Source organism: Chaetodon trifascialis, chromosome 9, assembly GCF_039877785.1.
Source record: "Chaetodon trifascialis isolate fChaTrf1 chromosome 9, fChaTrf1.hap1, whole genome shotgun sequence".
Taxonomy (NCBI): Eukaryota; Metazoa; Chordata; class Actinopteri; order Chaetodontiformes; family Chaetodontidae; genus Chaetodon; species Chaetodon trifascialis.
The window spans coordinates 16,901,052-16,926,849 of NC_092064.1; the positions used below are offsets into that span (position 1 = coordinate 16,901,052).

Consider the following 25,798-nt stretch of genomic DNA (forward strand, 5'->3'; position numbering starts at 1 on the left):
TGTAAGTAAAATATCTTACCACTTTTTCCACCTCTTGTTTGTACGTCTTGTATGGCATCAGTTTGACACTTCATGTTAAAGGGTGGCAAGGTGGTGCAGCAGGTAGTGCGCGTGCCTCACAGCAAGAAGGCAGCAAGAAGGTCGCCGGGTGGTTCCCCGGGTCGGGCCTTTCTGTGTGAAGTTTGCATGTTCTTCCCGTGCATGCGTGGGTTGTCTCTGGGTACTCCGGCTTCCTCCCACAGACCAAAAACATGCTCATTAGGTTAATTGGTGACTCTAAAATTGTCCTTAGGTGTGAGTGTGAGCGTGAATGGGTGTTTGTTGCCCTGCAACCGGTTCAGGGTGTACCCCGCCTCTCGCCCGTCGACAGCTGGGATAGGCTCCAGCCCCCCCACAACCCCAGAAAGGGATAGTCGGGTATAGACAATGGATGGATGGATGGACTTCATGTTAAAGCATCCTTTCCTGTGTTTAGCTTCAAGCTGATTTTTAAATTATCTTCTAAGCTCAACAAAGAGCAAGTATGAGAGCATCATGGCTGCAGAGGCAAACATCTCTATTGGCTGCAAGCAAGTAGTATAAAAATAAAGAAAAATGTTGTTAATTCTGTAAATGTTGTATGACTTGCAAAGATGAAGATAAAACTTTTCAACATAAAGGCCCCTGACATTGCATATATATATATATTATACCGTACATGGTTCTGTGTTCTAGACTAAATCCGTGCAATGAGAGCAGTTTCTTGAATAAATGTTCTGCATTTTCTCAGTGGTGAAATAATTAGAATCCGAGTGAAATTGATGTTGTCTCTCTGTTCTTCCTCCAGTGTCTATTGTATGAAAGCATAAAACAGCTCAGATGTCAGATGTGTTTAGGTATTGTCTTTGTATGATCAAAAACAGAAGATGACATTTCCTGTGGCTTCTTTCTATGCTCTGATAATCCATTTTCAAGTGCGTGCTGTGAATATTTGCCCACAGGCTTTTCACCACTGTCTACCAGCTGCCTTAAAATCACTGCAATTGGCATTATATGGAAATCACAATGCTCTGATAGCTTTGCAGTCATTTAAAGCTCATAGTGTGAGAGAGCCATGGGAAAATACGCACAGACCCTACATGTAACATGAGAGCAGCCAGGCAAAATGTGAATCTGTCATGTTGCTTTTAGAAACATTTTACATCTTTTCACAAGTAATAAAAAGATAACATTCTGTTATTGTGCATGCATGCCACTGTGCACGTGCGCACGACATGAGTGTGTAGGTGGGGTCGTGTGAGATGTGCATGTATGGATGTAGCCTGTCCAGCACTATAATAAGCAAAAGAGTGTCCAACACTGGCCTGCCGAAACAATAGAGAGATGGATGCGCTCCTGCAGTCAGCACATTACACACACGGGGCTCAAAGGCTTGGACCGGCTGCACCAAGGATCAAAAGAAAGAGAGAGAAAATACGGAGTGTGAAAGACAAACCAGATCACAGAGAAACTGGAGACAATGACAGAAGGGAGGGATAATTAAATGGAAACAGAATTTAGAGAGAAAGTGAGAGACAGAGTGTGAGAGCAGCGGCTGTAAAAGTAACCCTGTGTGTGTGTGTGTGTGTGTGTGTGTGTGTGTGTGTGTGTGTGTGTGTGTGTGTGTGTGTGTAGAAACTTTCTGCTGATGGCAGTGACTGTGCCCGGTCCCCCACAATGGTGCTGGACAACAAAACAGGCAGCCGAGTCAGCACGACTTGTCCGCTGATAAGCAGGGTGACCTTTGACCCCGCACCACGCTCCAAACAGCTCACAGCCAATGAGAAGTCAGAATCCTACCTCTTTAGAGTCGGCTGGTTGTGAATGTATATATATATCCCCGCTCACAAGGCCTGCGTCCATCACTTTCTCCAAAGGTCGGTCCGTTTCAACCTGCAATTGTAACTGTAAGTTTCCACTCTAAGGTCTTCTAACTCTTTAAGAAATGCTAGAATCATTGGATATTAAGGGGAATATTGTGGTTTTCCTGTCTACTCTCACTTTGGACTGAGAGAACCAAGCAAGGACTGACTCCTCTCTTAAATTTGGACTGAGTAGATGGAATATTGACATAAAACGCAGCAGGGTATGAGTTCGTTTTAACGGCTCATCCTGAGGTAAAATGGATAAATAAGATGACTGGTGAGATGAGACTGGACCTAATCGTTTACCCTTAAAAATGGATCATGGCAGGTTTGGTCACATTAGTTCTTCCTGGCTGGTAAATGAGAATTCTTGTTCTCATGCAAATGACAAAAATTCAGGGGATGAACTTGAAAATTCACAGGAGGAATTTCACCTCAAGGGCAGAATTAGATGGAAGTGTGGGGAGGGTTTCAAAATCAAATCAGGTGAAAAAAGGCAAGAAAAGAATTCAGCCTTGAGGTTTATGTTTGGTCCATTATGAAAGAAACGAACGACAGAAGAAAGAAATGCGCTGGACTCTTTTCACAATATGTTTTAACCGCAAAGAACTACTTCACACTCCTTGAAAATCTTGTTTTTCTGACATCCACTGGTTGAATTTCTCACTTCGCTGCAGTGATGTAGGAGTGCACTCCAGGGTGTATGCAGGTTTGATTATGGAGCCCATTTATTACCACACCCATCAGCTATTCTGTGGTCAGAGACAGACTTGAAACTTTCAGGCAGAGAGCAGTGAAACGCTGCTTTTCCACCGGGTGTAAGTTAACTTTAAATCCTCCATCGGGACGCTCACTCACACTGATCTTGAGGGTGTAAATTTAGTGTGATTTCACAGTATTCTCATCACAAAATAAAGGTACATCTAGAAAAGTGTTTGATCTGATTTTAGTTGTCAGTAAAGATGTGAACATCTTCAAACTGACTTTCAAGAGATTTAAATATCAAAGGGTGCTGAGGGCCTTTGGACAGCTGTGAGAGTGACACAGTCCTGAACGTTAGATGAATCAGTGAATGTGAATGTTGGTTTGGGTGGTCATTTTCACACACCGCTCTCAGTGTAATGGAGTACATGCTGTATTCCAACAGTCAATAAACAGCAACTACCCCGCAGTTACATCTGAAAATGGCTGACTGACTGTTTGTTCTCCTGCAGATCTGATCATGTCTCATTCAGGTGCTCAGGGCAGTATCGGCAGCCACTCTGCCATAGGGCTGCGCAATCACAAGGTGCCTCGACTGTTTGTTTTTTAACTCAAATAATCCTAAAAACTACAAAAAACAAATATGCGTTGCAAATATTTGACATCCGGAATAAATGTGTTCGGCTTGTTTTACTTCTCAGATATACCTCTATGAATATGAGAACTTCCAAGGCCGTAGGATGGACCTGTTTGGAGAGTGCCGTAACATAAGCGAGAAGGGTTTTGAAAGGATCGGCTCCATCAGGGTGGAGTGTGGACCGTAAGTCACTGCACCTGCCACCAGAAGATGTGTTGTAACACTGAATATCTTTTCCCTGACTGATGCTACGTCATATATCTGTCTGTCTATCTAGCTGGGTGGGTTATGAGCAGCAGAACATGACCGGTGAGATGTTCATGTTGGAGAAGGGAGAGTACCCCCGCTGGGACACCTGGTCCAACAGCTACAGGTGTGACTGCTTCATGTCGGTCAGGCCCGTCAGAATGGTGAGTCGGGATCAGCCAGCAGGGAGTTGTGTGACACATTTTCTGTTTATTGTGGCTGCAAGTGCTGATTTTTATTCCCTTTGGCACATCTCCTATTGGCACGAGCGAAAGTGCTTTTTACATGTGTATTTATTATTTATTCCACTGCCAGCATTGTGGATTAAAGGTATTATTAGCTGACAGGCCACAATGTTTTGATTTAAGGATGTTCAGACCACAAAAAATCCAGACAACTGCAAGTACTTAGCGTTTTACCTCAGAGGTTTCGTCTTCAGTGACGCCATTTCTATTCAAACTCCTGCTTAGTATTACATAACAATAACTGTATTCATGTAAGCGTAGAAATCCTGGCTGGACTTTTCTTGTTTGAAGTCTGTTTACTGGTTAAAATCTGGGACAGACAGCGAACCAGAAGCTGCACCAACAACAGTATCTGTGTGAAAAGTGACTTGAAAGTCGATGCTCATTTACATTTGTGAACATTTGCACAGCTCTTTTAAGTTAGAAACAGATAATATTTTACAACTTTTTTGTTGTAAATGCCTATTTTTATTTATGATTCTTGACTTCGGCAGCCCTTCATTTTAGCTCCTCTTATTATGCCTACTGTTAAGCAGGCAAATTCCTTGTTTTGTTTTGTTTTTTGTTTGTTTGTTTAATAAACCCGATTCTGATTTTGATCTCTGTGTCTTACAGGACCCCCAGGACCACAAGATTTGCCTGTACGAATGTCCAAACTTCGAGGGTCGTAAGATGGAGGTGTGTGATGAGGATATTCCAAGCCTGTGGTCTTATGGCTTCCAGGACCGTGTTGCCAGCATTCAGGTCACCGGTGGAACGTAAGTCATTTGTAGTCATCTTTTATGTAGCTGGTGGCCTAAAGGTCACAGAAATTGACTTAAGATGGGAAACAAGAACTACTTTAAAGTGTCATTTCATTAAGAAGGAAGTGTAGAGTGTAAGTGAGAGAGGACGCAGCTGATGGTCGACATAAGTAGAGGCTTTAAATTCACCAGTTTCTCTTCTTCCTCACAGTTGGGTTGGCTACCAGTACCCTGGCTACCGTGGCTACCAGTACGTGTTTGAAATGGGCCCTTACAAGCACTGGAATGACTGGGGAGCCCACCACCCCCAGATCCAGTCCATCCGCAGGGTGAGAGACATGCAGACGCACCGCAGGGGCTGCTTCGAGATGACCGCATAGAGAGGAGTCCAGCAGACTGTGGGCTAACAGGAGGGAATAGCAAAGGGTCAGGCTTGCAAAGCTGCTAACCATCCCTTGGAAATTCTTCAACAGCCACACATTTTGATGGCTTTTGAATATTGTTACTGCTTTTACTGGTAGGATCTGGGTGTGTGTGGCATCGTGACTGACTCTGATGAGAAGTTCTGACTGTCACAGACCTCCAGAGCAACTGTAACACCTGTAAAAATGGTAGCAATGCTCTCTGTCTACAGACCTCATCGAAAAACAATATGATTTATCATATTTACAAAAGCAGGATTATAGGGGATTAGCAGATTAAAAGTGATAGTTTGTGTTTATTAGTTTGTTTCAATGCTATTATTCCCCTTTTATTTTATTTTTATTTACTTGCCTATGTGTTTATAGTTGAAATGATGCCAATAAGCCTGTTCACCCTCTCCTGGGATCCACAGATTTTAGAGAGTAAAGGGATAAACGATCACACCACTCCTCACAAAGTACTACCATGGACAGCTCTCAGCTCTGCACATGCCCTGCAGTAAGTTTGCCAAGCAGAGGGAGGCACTATCTCCTCATCACAACACAAAGGGCTCGCTTCAGTGACTGAACCAGGACACTGGCCAGTCTATTATTAAATGAGAGAAAGGTGGCTGTGCAGGGTTGTGTTTTGCAGATGTGAATATCTTTTGGCTGGTTCTGTTTCAGCTCACTGATGGGGCTGTCCAGAAGATTTGCATTTTACACTTTCTCAGGGATGCTGGCATCTGGAAAGCAACTTTCCAATGAAAAAAATGAAATAAAGACATTATAAAGCTGAGAGGTAGTTTCATCTCCTTTCTTTCCAGGCTTTTGTGTATTTTGTTTTAGGGTCGTAATGGTCTTAAACTCCAGTGCTATAACTGGACATTATGTATAGTCTCAACACTTTTTATTTACAATGGATCATAGGAGTTTGTGTAATGTGTATGAATTGAAAGAAAATTATTCACCAGACTGTTAATTTCCCATCAACTCTCTGCAGCATTTGAGCTTCTTCTGCATAATAAACCCACTGCCCAGCACCAAGCAACAGACAAACACAGTTAGAGACTCATTTGCGAACATACGGGAGCATTTAGCAGCTGAAGAGCAAGATATTTCCTGCAGGAATTGGTAGAGACCAAAAATGAGCTAAAAGCAGACTGACTACATTCACCAAGGAGGCCATAAACATAGCTCTGAATTAATGCCAGTGTTGCATAACATAACATGCACAATAACATGTAAATGTTCTGTTTACAAGTTGTTCTGCTGCCCACAAGTGGCAAAAAAAAAAAAAAAAATTAATATTAAAACTGCTATATAAAAAAAATACCAGATGATGCCTTGCCTTTGGGGGTGTACAGTACAAAGCTGCGAAGCCCAACCTCCAGAAGATATGCTCATTTCAGATTTATGTTTTGCAAAGCTAAAATGCACAGTGTGAAACTATAACCTATATTTCTAAAGCAGAGAAACAGTCGCTCAGCAGCGACATAAACAGCTTTGTGATGAATCAGCGCCCCTGTCTTTTCACACCGCGGTAACAGCTTACCTAAACAACATGTCATTTCAAGAGGGTATGTCTCACACCTGTGGACCTCTGCTCCACCGGGGGACGGAGCTCATCCCCGAGGTGAGAGAGGAGTACTGAGTAATCGGTTACTGGCCCTGAGTAAAGCCCGGCCATGCACGCTCCGGCGTGTGAGCTGATGAGGAAGCGCGCAGACTGTCAGCCACGCGCCACTGGTCGGTTTAAAGCCACAGGATTTGGATTAAATAAGCTTGCGAGAGAGCCGATGAGCCTTGAGCGCGGGAGGGAGGGACCTAAGGGGCTGATTTTTATCTTTTACCGGATCGAGAAGGGGGGGAGGCACGGAGAATGAGTTATTCTGGTAGCAGCAGCACAGAGCCTGTTTGCTGTACGGTGTATTAGCAGCGCGCAACTAAAGGCTGCGACGCAAGTAAATCGGCTCCTGCGGCGACGACGCCGAGAGCATCAGAAAGCCTCAGTTCCCGTCAGGTCGCACATCGAACAGCCCTCTTCTGTTGGACATGAAAGTGCAGCAAGGCTGCAACTCATCAGACATGGGAATCCCGGTTACAACTGAAGAAGAATTGCGTAGAAATACCGTAATAACACCCGAGGACGTGCTCGGGCTCCAGAAGATCACCAAGAGTAAGTAACCTGCTCCTGTAATTGGCACGATGAGAAGAGTAGTTAAAGCCGTGCAGGTCCAGGAGATTAGTGAGACCCATCTGCTGTTGCTTCCTTGTTCATAGTGTCTTTCTGTGTATAACATATCCCCTGTCTGGATTGATTGGTTTTATTGGCTGTCTCTGGGAACCACACGCTGATACCATGGACAGCGACACAGTCTGACAGGACTCAGACTCTCCATAGCTTTAAACAACTAGTTGAAGCAGTGTGTGTCAGTCAGTGAGCAGGTTTAATGTCTTACCCAAGGACAGTCATTATTATTTAATGCTGCATGGAGGCAAGCAACATGTCGAGATTCCCTGCGTTACTAATAATACCAGTGCGTGTGTGCTTGTAGGTGTTTGCATGTTTGTAGGTGTTGTAGGTGTCCCGGTGTGTAGGCACTGAAAGAGAGAGAAGGTGACTGTATGTACTTCCTGGTGTGCTTCTCAAATCCTGCTGAAGAAAAGCTGGCTCTTACCACATCCTCACCTCGAGACACCTGTGGCTGTGAGATAACAGGTGGCCGGAGATGTGAGCCGCTGATTATAGCTCGTCACAGACAGCAGTCAGCAGGAACAGATACGAGACAAGAACACTGTCAGCCTGCCGTTTAACATATGATGGAAACCATGACCTGATGTGGAAACAGGACGAGGCAGGCTGTTAAAGACTACAGAGACTGGAAGTCAAACAGTAGACCTGGTTTTTAAGCCTCTGCGTTAGGTTTTTGCTGTTGTGACTGAGGGTGTGACTGGGACTGAGTGGATGAAATGGAATGAAACAAGCATGGATCTGAGTGTAGCTTGTGGAGGTGGCATGGAGTCAAAACTCACTGTGGAGTCACTGCAGCCACCTGAGGCCTACAGAACAGGTAGTTCAAGGAGAGAAATGTGATTATCAGAGTCAAGACGCAAGAGTCATTAATAAAAAATAGGGGGGTGGGGTTGGGTCTTAGGGCCATGTCAGCAAAAGTGAGCAAACTCTATGACCAGTGACTGTAGGAGGGGATTGAAAGCTCTGAAAAAAGTCAAAGTCTAATGATATTCTGAATTTTACACCTTACTCCTTACCAAACCAAATGTCTAAATGTCTAAATAGATGATTGATTTGTCTTTTAATGAACTGACAATACAAAACACAAGAAGCAATCAAAGTTATCATTATAATGCTATGAAAGGTTAATTGGCATTCATTGTCATTAATTCCTGTTTCTAGCGGTGATTGACAGCAAAGCCCAACGTCAAAACTGAACCCCCAAAACCTTATCGCCAACTCTCTGCTCTCATCCCCTCTCAGACCATCACATCTGTTTTCATTTGGAAAAGCAATACGAGGACTCTGTCAGTGCAATTATACCTCAATCACTCATGATGGTGCAGTAATCTCCCCTCTCCATTGACATCTAAATAATCTGGATTATGTCAGGAGGACTGTCATGCATTCTGCAATGACGTAATGCACCACAGGTAATTAATGACCCCGGAGCTGAACTGTGAGGGAGTTTGTTTACATTGTGGATATCAGATTAGAAACGTCGCCATTCTTTTCCTGGCTTTGAACAGCTGCAAACTGTCACAGAAAGATGTAAAATGAGATGCTTTGGTAAGAAATTTCTGTTGAATTGAAATATAGCTGGGTTATATTTGCGATTCTACAAATAAACTGATCTGTTGGATCTCCTGCCTTGTTTCCTGTTAAGTGATGAGAGCAAAATTTCTCCCAAATATCTCCCCAAGGCCCAGTCATTTTAAACGACACACCATACAAAAGACCCGAGATAAACATGGTGCGCCGTGCAATCCAGGCAATCATTTCCTGCTGCAAGAGAGAGAAGGATGCAGTTGGAAAAGGGAAGCCGAAAATGCCTCACCCTACAGTGTAAATGACTTCTCCAGTTGTGTTTTGGGGAGGTAAATGCCACCATTTTGGGGCAGCCCGGCTCCAGTCTGTCACGGTGGTTCAGTGCTGATAAGCGAGGCACAGCGCCTCATTGTAACACAGGCGGAGAGGAGAAGAAATGTAATCCAGACAGTAGAGAAGCACTGCTGTGATATGAAAAATGGTGATTTATGATAAACAGAAATACTGCTGTTACCAAATAAATGTTTGGTTTCTAATTTGCATTTTGTAACCTTCTATAAACAAGAATTGCAATAATTACTGATGAACAAGCAATGTGTGAAATGGAATTATCTTTGAGATTAATCAGCATACAGGAAGAAACTTAAATTAAATTCTTATATGATAATTGTATTATCATACTCAGTGTATTTCCAGAATGTTTTTGTTTTTTGTTGATATTGTTATTTACTGCTCTGTGCCAGCTTTCCTCTCATCCACCATGTCTAATCGTGTTTCCATGTAAGTGCACTGGAGTCAGAAAGACAGTGAGGATTTTCCTGTTGATAAAAAGTGAAAATCCTGCCTCTTATAGAAAATGCTCTTCAGTCTCTCAATTTAAATGCAAAACGTGAATTTAAAACAGCACATTCCTCAGATGAATTATAACAACCTCAGAGCTCCACATCCCTGGACTAACTGACTGTTAGCGGGGACCAAAAAACAACACAGGGGGCAGCATAGATGGAGACGTGTTGGTCAGGGAAACGGTAAGACAATGATGTACGATCCAGGAGGTCCAGTTGGAGTAACAGATGATTGTCATAGTTATCACTGCTGCAGCTGCATAAAGAGCAGCAAGTGGTCCACCAGGAGTGTGCACCTGCATGTATTTGATTGGTCAACACAATACAACAGAAGTTGAGCCTCGTTCAGTAAGTTTGCCTTTAGGCCTTTCAGCCAGAAAGTATTTAGGAAGTCACGTGTCGTAGTGTAAGGAGCAACAAAGACCAAGTAGGGAGCAGGTTGTGGTGGATGAATGGGTCAAACACAGGACTTCCAACCAGGAGACCAGGGTTCGTGTCCCCTGAGAAAGTCAATGCTGACCTTTCATTTTTAGACTTTACTTTCTTTCATTTTTTGAAATATTTTCAGTTTTCAGTCACAGTTTGGTTAAGTTTAGGTAAGTCTTGTAAGTACAAAATTCCCTCTTTGTGTTTCCACTGACCCTATTTTCACCGAGATTTCCACCAGGTGTGTATCCATTTGCGCCGCCCTCCACACATCTCCAATCTCCACCAGTCACGTTTCAGAGGCGGAGCGGTTTGCCTGCCAAGCTTTGTTGACTTCCTCAGATCATGTTTACTTGGTCATTGTCCCTTCATGTTTTCTTTCTTGTCTGTTTTAATTGCTTTTACTGCTGATGTACGGGGGGTTTATCTTGAAAATAATTTACTGGATTCTCTACACCCTTCCTGTGTCTGACTTCCTGTCTGGCTTGATCTGCTCTGTGCAAATTGACATGTGGTCCATCAGTAATAGACTCTGCGCATATTCCCCGCAGAGCGTAGGTACTCTTCGGGGACGCTTCTCATTGAGCAGAGTGGTGGCCATCAAGTCCATCATATGTGTCACAGACAGAGCATAGACGTTACGCCTGGTGGAAATCAGTTGTTGTGTTGAGAAGATAATTACTTGCCATGTCAAACAGACACTGACAAAGTCACATATTAGCTTCACATAAACTTTGGTTTTGGCACAGAACAAGGACTGAATTTTGACTCCCATTGCTTCCATTGTAAATCCTTCAGAGAGAGGTCGCTTAATGTCCACAATGAACAGGAGGAATGATTACGACAAGCTAAACCTCGTTCGCTGTCCTCATGGTCACCTGACTATTGTTTTAAGACGCACTAGAAAAATGTGAGCGTGCAGGACTAGAGCTAGCTAGAGAAGATGACAGCTGTCATCCAACTACGTCTAAAGGCAAAAGTGTTCTTAACGTTCTAGCTGGCCACACAAAGGTTGAGAGAAAGGCCTGCTGTCATGGGATAACGGTGCTCACTTTGCTCATCAGAGGCATTCATGGTGTTGCACTCAGGTGCTCACAGTTAGGGAAGTGTGCAAAGTGAACAAAGAGAGCTTGAGGGAGAAGTTTGAATCCTGCCACTTCTCTTATGAAGTGAATGTGTGTGTTGGGTCGTCTGAGACTCAGAGGCTGCTCAACAACAAGACGGGGACACTGTTTAAAAGCATACTGATGCCTGTAAGTGTCCAACAATATCAAATGAACCGTCATAACAATCATTTCTGTTTTGTTTTATACCTGATCTTAAGCTGCTGACTCTTAATATGTTATTCTTTAATAATAATACTGTGAATCTCTTCATAGGCTGTGAGTCACAGTCAGTGATATCATTTATGAAACTTAAACATTCTTATAAAAATTCCTAGAAAAGTGTGTGGATTTCAAAGCCTTACGCAACTGCAATACCAACAGTCTTTACAAGGAGATCCAGACAATTAAAAGAAAGATGCTTTCAAAAAGTAAAAAACTTTTTCTTTTTTTTTTTTCCATTCCAGATGCTCTATTGGTATTTCTGACTCAAAGGATCTACATCGGTGTGTAATTTCGCCTCATCCAGATGATTTACTCAGGACAGCCTGGTTCCTTTTACACTAATGGGTGATCAATTATTTGGCCTTAATAAGTCTGGCACATGGAGCAGTGCTTTCTCTACGTCGGGCGGGATTTCTGCTCTGTGATGTCTGCCAGCACAATGGATACAGCTTTAATTAAAATTGATTGGTGCTGCCGGTTCTTAATCCCCCGTGCACAGCTGTCACAAGGTTGCTCTTTCAGAGTGATTTAACACGCAGAGAGACAGCTTGTTGAATCCACATCAGTAATCAACACAATCTAATGCTTCGGTTTGGTCTTACGCTCAGATTCAGGATCGCGTTAACTAAATATTACATGTTTTAACAGGCTGAAGGTGCATTATGTAAGAGCATACTGTGGTCTAGCATCAGTGTATCAGAGTCTGATAGGGTCATTGATTAACACCAATAAAACAGTGACTACTAGCTGGTGCTGATAATTAAACAAATATTCTGGCTATTCAGCTGCCTCTGTTCTTTCTTTTTGATGCTAACTCATATTAGCTCAGACCAGCATGCAAAGAAGCTCAGAAGACCCTCTTAGTACCAATAAGACGTGAATAATCCTAAAGACCTTGTCACTGCTGGGGAACAGATGTCAGACACTCGGCTTGTAATCTTTGCTTGTAAACGTCTCTCTGTAGAAATCAGACACGCAGGACAAAATACAGAGCGGCAGCATAAATTTGTCCACAGTCAGATGCTCCCTCTGTGCTACTGCATGCCAGTTCAAGGATGATATAACTCTTACATGGCGCAAGTGGATTTTCAATGGCCTGCGCATGATAACAGCCAACAGGCTTTCCATAAGTACATAACTGTGATCCAAGCTGAACGTGGTTATAATGTCTTAACCAGATTTTCCCAAACCTTTAGGCTTGCTTAAATTAAAACAATGCATGCTACTGACCCACTGTCACTGGTCTTGTATGTCTGTGACTTATGACTAGATCAACTAATGCCCACTTGGAGTCAAGGATTAAGTGATTAGGACTGATTGGTGGGCAAGGGTTAAAGGTCAAGGTCAGTGTGACATCACAAAATACATTTTTGGCCATAACTCATGAATCAATGCACCAATTATGGCCCACAAATGTCTCACAGGTTAAAATGATGAAGTGATAACATTTTATATCCAAAAGGTCAAAGGTCAACTTCACTTCAACTCCGTAACTCAGGAACAGAAGGGGAGATTGTGACCATGTTTCACATTCACCATGGTGAAGCTCTCTATCAGTCCTCTAAATGAAGACAGCATGTTTCTCATTGGAAATTATTCCTCTAAAGTCTTCACTTCATATATTATTTGTATCTGGACAGACATGGATGGAAACTGCAACCTGACTGGTTGGCGGAGGCATAGAACCGTGAGGCGGTAATTCAAGTTTAAAGAATGATTAGAGGCCTGCAAATGGAGGCGATCTTTAAAAAAAACCTGACCTCCAGATTGTGAACCACTGCTCAGACATGGGGTCCAAAAACATGAAAAACATGAAAAACATGAAATGCACCAAACACTCCCACTCCTCACGTATGACTACGGTAGTTCAGATGAGACAGTGAATGTCCCACCTTCTCCTGATAGGATGAAGTTTCTGAAGGTCTTAACCAGATTAAACAGGGATGATCCTGAACAGCCAACCTCTTTTGCTATTTCTTGCTGTTTTGCTGTAGAGCTGGAAGCCCTTACTTATTGCTCAATTCCTAGAACCGGATCTATATAGATATATACTGTATTAACCCAGTGGGGAAAATTATATACTTAGTAGATTTACAGAACGGGACTTGTGGTGTCATGAATGAAATTTACAGACTTAATAAAATGAGACATCAATTTAAATACAATAAAATAAGTTGTTTTTTTTATTCCAACATACATGGATGTACTTTCTTTGGGCTCCTGGCTGTGCACAGAAATCAAAGCAGCTGAAATGCTATGGTTCCATTAGCCTGTGCAAATGGGAGCTGACTTGGACAAGTAATAATAGTCTGAATCACACATTCATATGTGTTTGCATGGTGACTTTTGCATGTAATCACTGTCAACATGCTGCATTTCATTGAAGATGCAACATTGATTGAATAATCTGTATTTATTTGATTCAGAGTAACTCCAATGGAAAATCTTTTCAGTTTCCAAGTAAGCTGTTCAGTTAAACGCCTCATCTGTGAAAATCATCAGAAATTCCCTGTTGTCTGAAGCTCTCATTTGAATGACGCCCTTTTATGTGCCTCTTACTCAGCACTTCCTGGGTACAAACTGTCACTGTCCGCAAGGCTTTTCTCTTTTTATATCATGCCCATAGAGAGGAGGGGGAGAGTGGAGGGAGCAAGACAGACAAATCATTAGTGTCCCTTCAGGTTCCTCTCACAGCCTGACCCTGAATGTGACCGTGAGTGGTCACTGTATGTGTGTGTGTGTGTGTGCGTGCACGCGCACACGTGTGCGCAAGATCATACTCTAAACAGAAACTTCTTAGTGAGCTATTCATACATCCATGCATGGTGCTCTGCACAGTATGTATTTCTAAGTTGTGACGATGTGTCTTTGCATCCAAAGCTGTTTTTTTAATTATCTATTACAGTTTTTATTTTACAAAGTTATTTTACAAACATGGTTTTGCAATTCAACATAATCTCATCCCTTGAAGGAAAATGTATCAAAGGCATTTGAGGATATATGCTTTTTGCTTTCTTGCAGAGAGGCACGGTTACACTAGATGAAAAGACTCTTGCTAGTATGCCAAACATGAAGCTACAGCCATCAACTGGTTAGCTTAGCTTACCATAAACACTGGAAACAGCTTACAGGGCTCCTCCTATTAGCACTTCTAAAGCTCGTTAATTATTAAATAACATGACATGGCATGCTAATTAGTGAGCTTTAGAGGTGCAGGTGAGCAGATTTTGCTACCCTTATTTGCTGTTCCCTCATTTGTCCAGTCTCCATGCTAAGCTAAGCTAACCCACCGGTGGCTGTAGCTTCAGATTTACCACATGGATATGACAGTGGTAGCAATCTTCTCATCTAACACTGTATGCCTTGTTTATTTAATAATTACCAAGCCATAGAAGCATATTTTGTAAGCTTCAGACAGAGCCGGGTTAGCTGTGAAGCTCCCTGGGTTAGAATGACATTGGACCCTGAAGCCATTAACACAAAGACAAAAAAAACAAACTTTTACTTCCTTCACCCTTTAAACAATAGTTTGCCATTTTGGAAAATATGTTTGTTTGTGAGCTTTAGAGGTGGTAGCAGGGGGACCTTCAGAAAGACCCAGGCTAGCTGTTTCCCCCTGTTTGCAGTCTTTATGCTAAGCTAAGCTAACCGTTTCCTAGCCATAGCTTCATATGGAAGGCACAGACATGACAGTGGTATGTAAAAAGTGAGTAAACTTGTCTCCCTAAATGTTGAACTATGTGTCTTTTTGATTTATGTATTTTTTGGGCTTTGTGGTTCAGTGTCACTCAGATAAAAATTTGCCCTCAAACCCTCTCACAGAAAAAAAGTTTATGTTTCTTTCCACTTGATGACGCAGGCCGGAAAAAGATAAGAAGCTCATCTGCATTCAGCTGCTCAGAATTCAACCTCTGCATGAACCTCAGCATTTGCCAGTTTGCCTACAGGTGCTGTTATCCGAGAGACATGAAACAGCCTGCCATACACAGGTGCACTGTATATCATGATGTGAACATCGTGGCGTAATGCTAATGTCACCAGCTGCCTTCAGCTATGGATTATTTCAACAGGAAGACAAGTAAACGTGTGTGCATTGTTGTTCCTCATGTTCTGGGATTAACTGACCACACACTGATCGGAGACCACAGAGTCAAATGGAAAAATGAGGCAGCATGTGTAGTCAATCCCTGTGGCTGAAAGTCTGTAACTCCAGGCTAATCTTGGGGATTAAGGAGCTATAAGTGGCAGCTCACTTGCTCTTTATGAATGCCACTTTGGTGTCAGACAGGCTCTGTGTATCTGAACACAGGAACACAGCATGACTCAAGACTCGGTGCTAATTTTACTCATTTTAGAGGGGCTGCTGCCAAACACATCTTTTCAGGACCCACTCGCTTTGTGCTCCAGTACAGTGAAAATTATTATGTTTAACAAGAATCTGCTGTTGGGCTTTGGGTCTGTGATTAATGTGAGTTAGCCCAGATGAGATCAATTGTTAGAAACCACACAGCAAAAATCCTTTGTGAGGCTCAAAGAAATTAGATACATGGGAATCACAATAAGATGTGAAAAGTAAATGCAAGATTGTCCTCCTCAAAACAAGTGCAAAAGACCAGTGTGTAATCTGTGCTGGGAGTTAATGCCATGTTTCCCTGCAGGGAGAATAAAGTCTATTGTAAATCTATCATGTCACTGTTGACACACACTCTCTTAATATTCTGCATCAAATCTGCAGCGTCTGATTCGTCCTGCGCTTCAGGGTTGTGAAATCAGTCAAAAAGGGGGCCCTCAGTCTATAGGAGGAGGCCTCAGGTATACGAGGAACATTTCATTTGCATGCCACTGATGCCTAACCTGAGATACTCTCCTTTGATTCACTGCTGCACCTTGTTGTTGCGGAACAGCCAGGTGGATGAGGGGAAGGAAAAAGACAGGCTAATCGAGCTGGCACACTATCAGAAGGAGCGTTGCTAGGTGACAGTGTTGAAGGAAGTGAAGTGGAGCACTTTGTGTGTGTGTGTGTGTGTGTGTGTGTGTGTGTGTGTGTGTGTGTGTGTGTGCGTGTGTGTGTCTGAGTGTGTGCAAAGAAGGAAGACAAAAAGACAGAAAGAACTGAAGTGTGAACTTTGTGCTTTGGCATATTGTACTGCAACACTTTACTCCTGGTTTCAAGACAAGGTGATTTAAGCAGTAGGGAGAGGAACTAACTTTTAAGTTCTATAGTTTAACAGTAATAATAGTAATAATGAAAGTAATTTTAATTGTTTGGTTGAACGACGATTTCTTTGTCTCATCTGCTCCTATTAAAATAACAATGTCTACAGTACATTTTCCTTTCTACAACGAGGCTACTTGTGTTGAACCCAGAGCAAAGTCTTAAAGGAATAGTTTGACATTTTGGGAAATCCGCTCATTCACTTTGTCACCAAACGTTACACAAAGCTATCAGCTGGCTAGCTTAGCTCAGCATAAAGACTGGAGACAGCTAGCCCAGGTCTGTCCAAAGGTAACAAAAACTGCCTACAGCACCTTTAAAGCTCGCTATTTCACACATTACATCTTTTTTGTTTAATCAGCACAAAAAGAGCTTTGTGCTAGACTATTTAATGGCAGAGCTAAGTTAAGCTAACTGAATGCTAGCTGTAGACCTATACTGAAAGGACAGACATGAGAGAGGTGTTAATCTTCTCATTTAACTTTTGGTGAAAAGCTGAATTATTCCCCAAATGTCAAACAACCACTTTAACCATTCCTCATGTTTGCAGACATGTTTCTTGATGTTCTGGTCCTGCCTCTGGAGAGCATTCTCCATTACTGCACCCACCCATTCCTAGCATGCAATCAAGTATTTGTTTTCATGTAAAAGGGGGAAGTATTTATGACCATTGGCAGGGACCTGCACTAATGCATACAGTGCACATTTGGATATTTAGGATAAATTACAGACGTCACTGAAGATTTTTCACACTCTCAGTAAAGTTTCCAGTGTAAGGTCGATTATTCCGAATATTTGCAACATATTTCCTGGAAAGATTTCCACATTGTTTTTAGAAAATGCATTCTGAGCATCTACATGGTTAGATACCATGTGTTTTGTGTCATTTGGCGTCATCCTTTATACCCATTTTTCTGTGTAATTACCAGAAACTAACAAGTAAAATATAATTTGGATACCAAGCCCTGAACACCACAGCGCAGTATGAATTATATAATTACTCTAACAGAGCATGTGTAAATGGGCAATGATCACTTGACAGGGTGGATGTGTCCCAGCTCTATGTTTTCACTATGTAATCTATGTACACTTTGACAAATGAGAATATTTTGCCCCAAAATAAGAAACTCATTATGTAAATATTCCCAAATGCAGCCCTAGACATCTGTAAGCACTGTGAAACAAAGCCCTGGCTCATCATAAAGACAGACTGGGACAAACTGCAGCCTGTAAAAGAGGCTGCATTCATCAGATGCAGCCGTCGAGACTGCGCTCTGTCTTCTCCTCTGTCTCCTCTGTCTCTTTTCTCCATGCTTCTCCCTGCCTCTCTCGCGCAAACTGAAAATGACTCTCATCGTTCAGTGTGTGTATTTTGCTCCTTTCCCTTCCCCACTGCTCACACCTCATTCTGTTGTCACTGAGCATCTGACAAGGGCAGGTTTTTATTATTACTCCTACAAATCTGTAAAAGACAGTCCAGTCAGCCGTCATCAGTCAAGCTGCCCCGTGCGCAGAGGCTATGAAATCTGTTCTGTGGTGTCGTCTAGAGCTGGTAACGAGCTCTTGGTTTCACAAGACTGTGACATGATTATGTGTGAACACTTGCACTGGACTGAGTGGAAGTGACTTCAGTGGCTGTGCTATCAGATGAAATGCTCCATCTGCCTTTTTCAGCAGGTTTGGCGAGTAGGCATCTCTGATTCACAAAACGCATCTATCGGTCATCTGCCCACAGAGAGCTGCTCAGTGACAGCTACACAAGACGCGTTCAGCATACTCTGCCAGCAGATTTTCAATCAAGTGCCATTTTTGTCAGCAATTATAAATTCAGTGGATGACACATAATTTACCCTTTAGAAATGCTCCTCTTGGCAGATGTCCTCACTGGACTTTGCACTGAGGATAAGGAAAGATTATCGCTCTCTCTGTTTTCTTTCATTAGTTACTTCTATTGATATAATGTGACTATAGGTTGGGGATTAACACTGGTGCCTCCAGAAGGTATTTAAACACGTAAATTAATTAGCTATGTTATGATGCATCTTTCGTTCATACAAGTCTTTAAGCTGAGAAATCAACCATTTTGAGCCTGACTAATTACTCACTCAAACTCATAAACTCCTCCAGAATGTATTGCTACCTTATTAATCCTGTGAATTAAGCCTGTATTAAAGACATTACAATACAGATATTAACACTGAAAGATTTCGCTTCACTTCAATAACCACAGGACATGTTGGAGTTTTCAGTACAGCGTGATAACAAGGCTCAGTTCACAGAATCAGCAAACACACTGACAAATATCAATAGAACTTATTACATAATTCTCCTCTGAAAAACATTTTGAGGCTGCGATTAGAACAGCTAGTCTGATTTAACCTTTCCTCTGGGACTCGGCTGCATCATATTTTATGTCAGTTGGCCTATAGTGAGCATGCACGTTACATCACTCATCGACTGTCATATTAAATAGGAGCACTAAATAGAAATTACTGGGTGTAAGTCCTGTTTAAGTGGTTGTATTTTTCATACGAGTAGCCCAAGTGGTGGGCAGTTCACTGTGAACTAAAGATAATTTGGCACAGTATTATATAACAGTATTTAGTCCAGTTTCATGATTGTTTAAAGCTTGTCTTCTACCCAACATGGTCTGAATTCATGTCAAACTAACGCTCTACAATTATTACCTCCAGGCCACATGGTACTCTATAAATAGTGAATGAATGTGTTTCCTTGCTGTTGCTTTAGAAGTCCCAGACTAACAGCAGGCTTATAGTGATATTCTCAGAGCACATAAGCTCCTCACATCAAATGAACCGGCACTAGAGGGCACTGCATCAAACAGCAGCTCTCCAGCCCTCTCACTGTAGCTTGGAAGGCAACATAAAGAGACTTTTTGAGCCAGAGCAGCTTTGACTGGAAACGTCTTGACCAGTCTTGTGAAGTTCACCATGGAAACACTCCACTTGCATCTGCATTAACATAATCACCAGAGTTGAGCCCTGTGCGTTCTGCAGATGCAGCAGCAGCAAGTGTACATATACTCAGACATGAAAATACATAAATCATGCAGAGGGATACATGAAATCTCTGCACACATGCATGCATACATACACTGCTTAAAGCTTAACTGTTCTGCAGTTTTTGCTGATTGGTCCATGAGTTCCTGACAGGTCTCTATGTAATCAGCCAACACATTGGTTAATTGTTAATAACTGGCATTATTGAATTAATCTAGATTTATTTGACATTTCGACACTGCTATTGGGGCTAAACCTGAAATAAAGCACACTGTTCAAGTTCTCTTAAAAATGCTGTTATGACTTGTCAAGTCATGCTTGTGGACAATGAAGCAGCCTGAGTCAGTCGCTTTAGCAGACCACATATATTTGGATTTAAAGGATTTAATGATTTAATGGCATTTGTCTGCACTGACCTAACAATAACCGTGACTGTAAGACACAAGAAGTTCTGTCATCTTTCATGTCAGAAATGAGCAAATCTCAGCTGTAATGAATTAGAAGTATACATCATACTGTATTTAACAGCAAGCTCTAAATAGTCCTGTTTCACAAGAGGGCCATTTTTAGACAAGGTGTCTGGTATAGCATACTGTGCATTATGAAAATGTCTATAAATATCTTCAAGCAGGTGGCTGAAGCCTGTGTGGGCCATCTGTCCTCGAACCCTCGGAAACAGCAGAGGATGCAGCAGTGTTAGTTTGTGTATGCACAGACACGTGAAGAAATACGTACATGCTTTCATGTGTGTTTTCATTACTTTGACCTCTATTGTTGCCCCCTTACTGTCTTTTTAAATGTGTTGCATGAGATCACCAGTACGAAAGACCCTTCAGTCCTTATGCAACAATATGCCAATAATAACTGCCCTTAACATAACCCTAATGAGATCGCAGGTGAGTGTGTGTGTGTGTGTGTGTGTGTGTGTGTGTGTGTGTGTGTGTGTGTGTGTGTGTGTGTGTGTGTACGTGCGCGCGCATGCGTGTCTGTGTGTGTGTGTGCGTGCGTGTGTGTTGGTCCATGTGATGGTAAAACACAATAAGCCTCTTAGGTCTAATCCTGCCCCAATGGGAGGGGAGTGTCTCACTGAAACACACACACACACACACACACACACACACACACACACACACACACACACACACACACACACACACACACACACACACACACACACACACACACACACACACACAGATACATGCCAGCATGGCCAAATCTGTCACCCTGCTCAGGGTACTGGGGTTTCTGTCTTTGTGGGCTTGTGTTCACTGAACTTGACAATCCTTCTGTTGAGTGCAAACAAAAACCTGTCGGAGAAAAGTAATCATGGCTGTGACTGGTGTGTGTGTGCGTGTGTGTGTTATGTGTTGTTATGTGTTTTGCTGTTAATTTTTTTTCTATCATCTGGTGTATATATAAGTCTCCTAATTTAAATGACTACACTGATTTGCTTTTGATGAACTTACATAAGACAAAACAGAAATTTCAGGAGATAACGTAACTACACCAGAGACATAAAACAAGTGGTAAAGAACATCAAATGAAAGAAGCTTTACACTGCACTGAATCAAAGATAGACTGCATGCTCACAGTGACACAATGCTAACATTTTACACATCATCTCACTTGTAGAGGTTCCATGTATACATTAGCCGAGCAACAAAAAAAAACAGCGTAGTGTTTTCAGCGTTCTGTCTCCATCCCCTTGAATGACTCTGACAGTCCACAAAGGGTGACCTGAACTACTCTCTGAGCTTGAATCAGTGCAGCTGAGGTACTCAGAGAGTGTGCACTTATTGTTGGTATCATACCTTTGGCACAGAGAAAGATCTGATGTGTAAAAATAGCATTCTTGGTCTGTGAGGATAGAGTGGTGAGAAAGCATGGAGCAGGCTTCATTGAATGCAAATAAGATCAGCCCAGACATGTTCAGAACAACAGATATTACAGTATCTTGGCAGAGAATTACTGAGGTGACAGTGCTTCTTTAATTGGCAGATTACTGCCTGACATGACAGGTTTGCTTCATTCAGTGATACGCTGAAAAGACAAGAAAGAGACTTTTTGTAGTTTAACTAATGGGTATTTTCTCACTCTGACAGATTATCTTTGTTCTCCGGAAGAAAACGTCCACATGATCGACTTCACCAGGTTTAAGATCCGTGACATGGAAACAGGGACGGTCCTGTTTGAGATCACCAAACCTCCAACACCAGGTCAGCCCCGAACCTCAGGAACTAGATAACAGCTAATGAGCCAGATCCACACCCTTCAGATATCACGTGAAAACAGAGTTAAGGTGGATGCTTTGTTCCATGTGAGTTCTGTCCATAGTCTCCTGCAAATGTCACTGAATGATATTTTTCTTGTCTCCACGACCCCGCAGAGGGTTAAGCGAGTTAAGACAATGCGCTATGAGGAAATTATTGAACTCAAAAAGCTTTTTTTTTGGTCACCAGTTTTCTTCTAAATGTCTCGTCTTTAGCAGGGGGCAAAAAGCAATGTGACCCCAACGCCGGCCGTTTCGTCCGATACCAGTTCACCCCAGCCTTCCTGCAGCTGCGGCAGGTTGGAGCCACGTAAGTTACCTTCAGTGTGTACCTGCTCCATCCAAATGACAAACGAAGGCTGTGAGTGAGAGAGAGAGAGAGAGAGAGAGAGAGAGAGAGAGAGAGAGAGAGAGAGAGAGAGACGCTTTGCAAAAGCTGAATGATGCAGCGATGTCTGGTCAACCCAGCTACACTGACAGGAGACACATGCCGGATGTAGGAGGTGTGTGGGCATCAGTGTGGGACGACAGGCTGACAATGATAAGTGTGAACATGCGGAGCTGCCCAGCCAGCCTGCTGACTCAGACACCAAATAGCTGTCAGTGCTTCTGAGTGGTGTTCATCATCCGACTCCTACTCTGTGACTGATTTCTATCCAACCCAACAACTGACTCATTTGGATGAATGAGCTCCACGTATATTTAATATAATGTGTGTTGTGAATCACATAATGGTCGAGGTTTAATTAGCAAAAGCGCCTGAGGGAAAATACGTGCTGCTTGTTCTGGAAGTCCAATTTAAAGGATAATTCAGTTAAGTCTTACAACGTTCACCCTGACCAAACCATAGACTGTATGAAACACGGGCGTAGTCGCTCATAGGTTGGAGCCATTGTGAAGCTCAGTGAGTGCTGTCACTCAAAGAGGCCATTCCTATCATTATGCAGCTGTCGTGAATGGAGGAATTAGCTATAGAGACCAAAACTGTTTTTTTTTTTCATTGCACCAGGCTGTAAACATGTTTACTTCGGCTGTGTAAAGTTGGGCATTTTAATGTGAGGGTCTATGGGGATTGACTCATCTTTGGTCATCTGAGGAACTGCAGTTTCGGCCACTTCAGCATTGGCTTCATTTTTCAGCCTGGATGTTGCTGCTTGCTTTGCAAATGATTGCGTTCTGTTTATATACAGTTTCCAGACTTGAAATTGGGGTGACATCGAAACCATTTGGCCAAAACTACATAAATGAGGAACCTGAAGTTACTGCCATCATTTACTTTCAGGTTGGTTAATTAATTTCCTCCTTGTCCCTGCAGAGTGGAGTTCACCGTAGGAGACACACCCATCAACAACTTCCGTATGATTGAGAGACACTACTTCCGCGATCAGCTGCTCAAGAGCTTTGATTTCGAGTTCGGCTTCTGCATGCCCAGCAGCAAGAACACATGCGAGCACATCTACGAGTTCCCGGCGCTCTCTGAGGAAATCAGTGAGTGTCACAATACTCCAACACACACGGATCCACAAGAGACAAATACACCCACACAAAGACGTTTTATTAGACCTAACAGGATTTAATGATGCAGAATCCTGAGTGTCGTGCGTCTCTTTTCTCTCTCAGTGCGTGAGATGATCCTGCACCCTTATGAGACGCAGTCTGACAGCTTCTACTTCGTGGACAACAAGCTGGTGATGCACAACAAGGCAGACTATTCCTACAGTGGAGGGCCATAGGAAGACCACCGTCCACCCTTCACTCCTCCCCATTCTAGACATTTCCCATGCTCCATCTACCACTTCAGGACCAGAAACAGATGAACTGATGGACAATTTGCTGGCATTAAACGCTCTTATCTCACTCCTGTTAACTCTGTGAATTTCCATTCAGGTATTCAGCTGCCAGACCAATAGATATATCTTTGCAGGAACATCTAATTCTGTCGGTTTTATCATCAGTTTGCATCAGTGTGTGTGAGTGAGTGTGTGGGCAGCGAACACATGCAGTGTCTGTACATACTGTTGATTTCAGTCTGTATATGTGGGTTGATCATCTGGAAAAACATTGATGAATTTACATTTTGTGTGTTTTTGATAGCTATTAATATAAAGAGGAGAAAGGAGACAGTGAGCGTCATTTGTCTTCGCTAAAATGGACGAGGCAGAGACACGCCATGAGACAAAGAAACAGAGAAATGAAGTTACCCTAAAAACAACAATCTAAAAACTAATGATTAATCCATTCAGATGTACATTTATATAGTTTGTATAGGAACCTCATTCAATTTTTACTCCTGAAGTTTCTTAAATTTATAGTGGCACACGTCTGAACGATTCCTCCTACGATCTTGGTCTCCTTCATCTGAATGACAAACAGAAACATGTACTTTGTCTATGTGAATGTGTCATTTGTTGTATGTTTTCATGTTCATAGTACTACTACTTCAGGAGTATTTTTTTAAATAAATAGCCATTTTGAAGTGTCAGAAATCCTACATTAGCCAAAAGTCAGATACCAATTTTGATATCCGGTACATTCTGTGTAGTACTGAACACTGTGTATACTTTAATTATGATAAATGTTTTAAGTATAAAATGAAAAAGTATGTAAAGTTTTGACAGCGGAAATTACATCACTGCAATAAATATGTTTTGTCTTTTTCGAAATCTTGACCTTTGTTGTGTTCTTTTATCATCCATACTGCCGGCGTTGTGTTTTCATTGATTGCATTTTCACATTTAAACAAAAGTTGCAGAGGAAATGTTTCAGATTTATTTCAAATTGACACCTTTTAATCAGTTTATGACAACACTGCTGTTGCTGCTGAGCCTCAGTAACCTACAGTGCTAAAATGATAACTGTCACGTAAAGTTTGCAGGTGGACTGTGATGTTATTTCCCTCACGTTTGTCTGGCTGCTTAATGTAGAAAACACTAAAATACCAACAGAAAGTTAAAAATCAGACTGTTACGTCAGAGGAGAAGCGGTAAAATGGACCAAGCTGCAGGTCACAAAGTGTCTTTGCTGCCATCTTGTGTGACAACAGTGTCACTGCACTGTTACCGATCAACCTCCACTGCACAGCACTGAGCTTTTCCTATGCTGAGCCCATAGCACAGTGGAGCCTATGATTGTAAAATATACAAAAAAAAATAATACGAATAATGTTTTATTATACTGAACTTCATTGAGAGATTTTTTTCGGCCACTTAGGTTCAGTGGAAACAAGTTGTGAACACAACATTACGCTGATATGTTGAAACAGTTGCTTATTTACACGTCTGGTTGTTATGGAGCAACATGATCATTCTTTTAGAGTCGTGTTTGTGTCCACCTGATAAATGTAGGTTTAATCCTCCCTCTCTTTTAGCTCTGTTTGTGGTCTCCACCAACTCCTGTGGGAAACATCTGGCACTATAGCTGCCACTATAGCTAGTCAGACATCGTCTGTGTGATGTTTGGTGCTGCCCTCTGCCACCAAAAACAACACAATTGGAGTGGTCAGAGTGGACCAAAACAGTGAAGTTGCAGGCAGACAAGACAGAACAATGAGTTGAAACTGGCTATAAAGTTCTATAAAGTTGTAAAGCTGCAGATTCAAACATTAAAAGGGTGATTTTAATCAGCTCACATACCTCATGCATGACAATCAGGGCATCTGTAAGTGTGTTTCAAGCTGCAGCCAGTTCATGATAAGGTGCTTTCTCAGAACACATTCTCTAACAATTTATGCGTGTTTATGTTTTTAATATAGAGGAACTATCCATACTTTAGCTATACCAGGTCAACCTGTTTCCCATCAAAGGCCGTTTCAATTGTTACAGCATCCGAGGGCCTAAGTAAATCATTGAACACATATATCATACTGACCTCTGCTGATGTCAGAGGGTAGTGATGATGATGATGATGATGATGATGATGATGATGATGATGATGATGATGATGATGATGATTCTACTCACAGCTGGTTCTGCAGGGTTGGGTCAGACAGTCTTGACTGAATCTTTCCAAGAGTCAGTCTGAAAAGGGCGGCTCACAGTAGGAGGTTTTCCCA

The 25,798-nt window shown here is 42.2% G+C and overlaps 2 protein-coding genes across 3 annotated transcripts; both read left to right on the plus strand.

Moving 5' to 3' along the window:
- The first annotated feature begins 3,105 nt into the window (after positions 1 to 3,105).
- crybb1l3 (crystallin, beta B1, like 3) lies at positions 3,106 to 4,836 on the plus strand. Its single transcript, XM_070970654.1, has 5 exons — positions 3,106 to 3,171; positions 3,287 to 3,405; positions 3,500 to 3,632; positions 4,329 to 4,471; positions 4,668 to 4,836. The coding sequence occupies exons 1-5, from the start codon at positions 3,106 to 3,108 to the stop codon at positions 4,834 to 4,836; spliced, it is 630 nt and encodes a 209-aa protein (XP_070826755.1).
- A 1,548-nt stretch (positions 4,837 to 6,384) lies between these two features.
- unc119a1 (unc-119 lipid binding chaperone a1) lies at positions 6,385 to 24,410 on the plus strand. Of its 2 annotated transcripts, none has more exons than XM_070971075.1 (5): positions 6,385 to 7,036; positions 21,581 to 21,694; positions 21,964 to 22,057; positions 23,063 to 23,235; positions 23,368 to 24,410. In XM_070971075.1, exons 1-5 carry the CDS (start codon positions 6,913 to 6,915, stop codon positions 23,478 to 23,480), a joined length of 618 nt encoding a protein of 205 aa, XP_070827176.1. In that variant the 5' UTR covers positions 6,385 to 6,912; the 3' UTR covers positions 23,481 to 24,410. The 2 variants fall into 2 exon arrangements, with proteins under 2 accessions (XP_070827176.1, XP_070827175.1); XM_070971074.1 differs by having other exon boundaries at positions 6,769 to 7,036; positions 21,967 to 22,057.
- Positions 24,411 to 25,798: the final 1,388 nt, after the last annotated feature.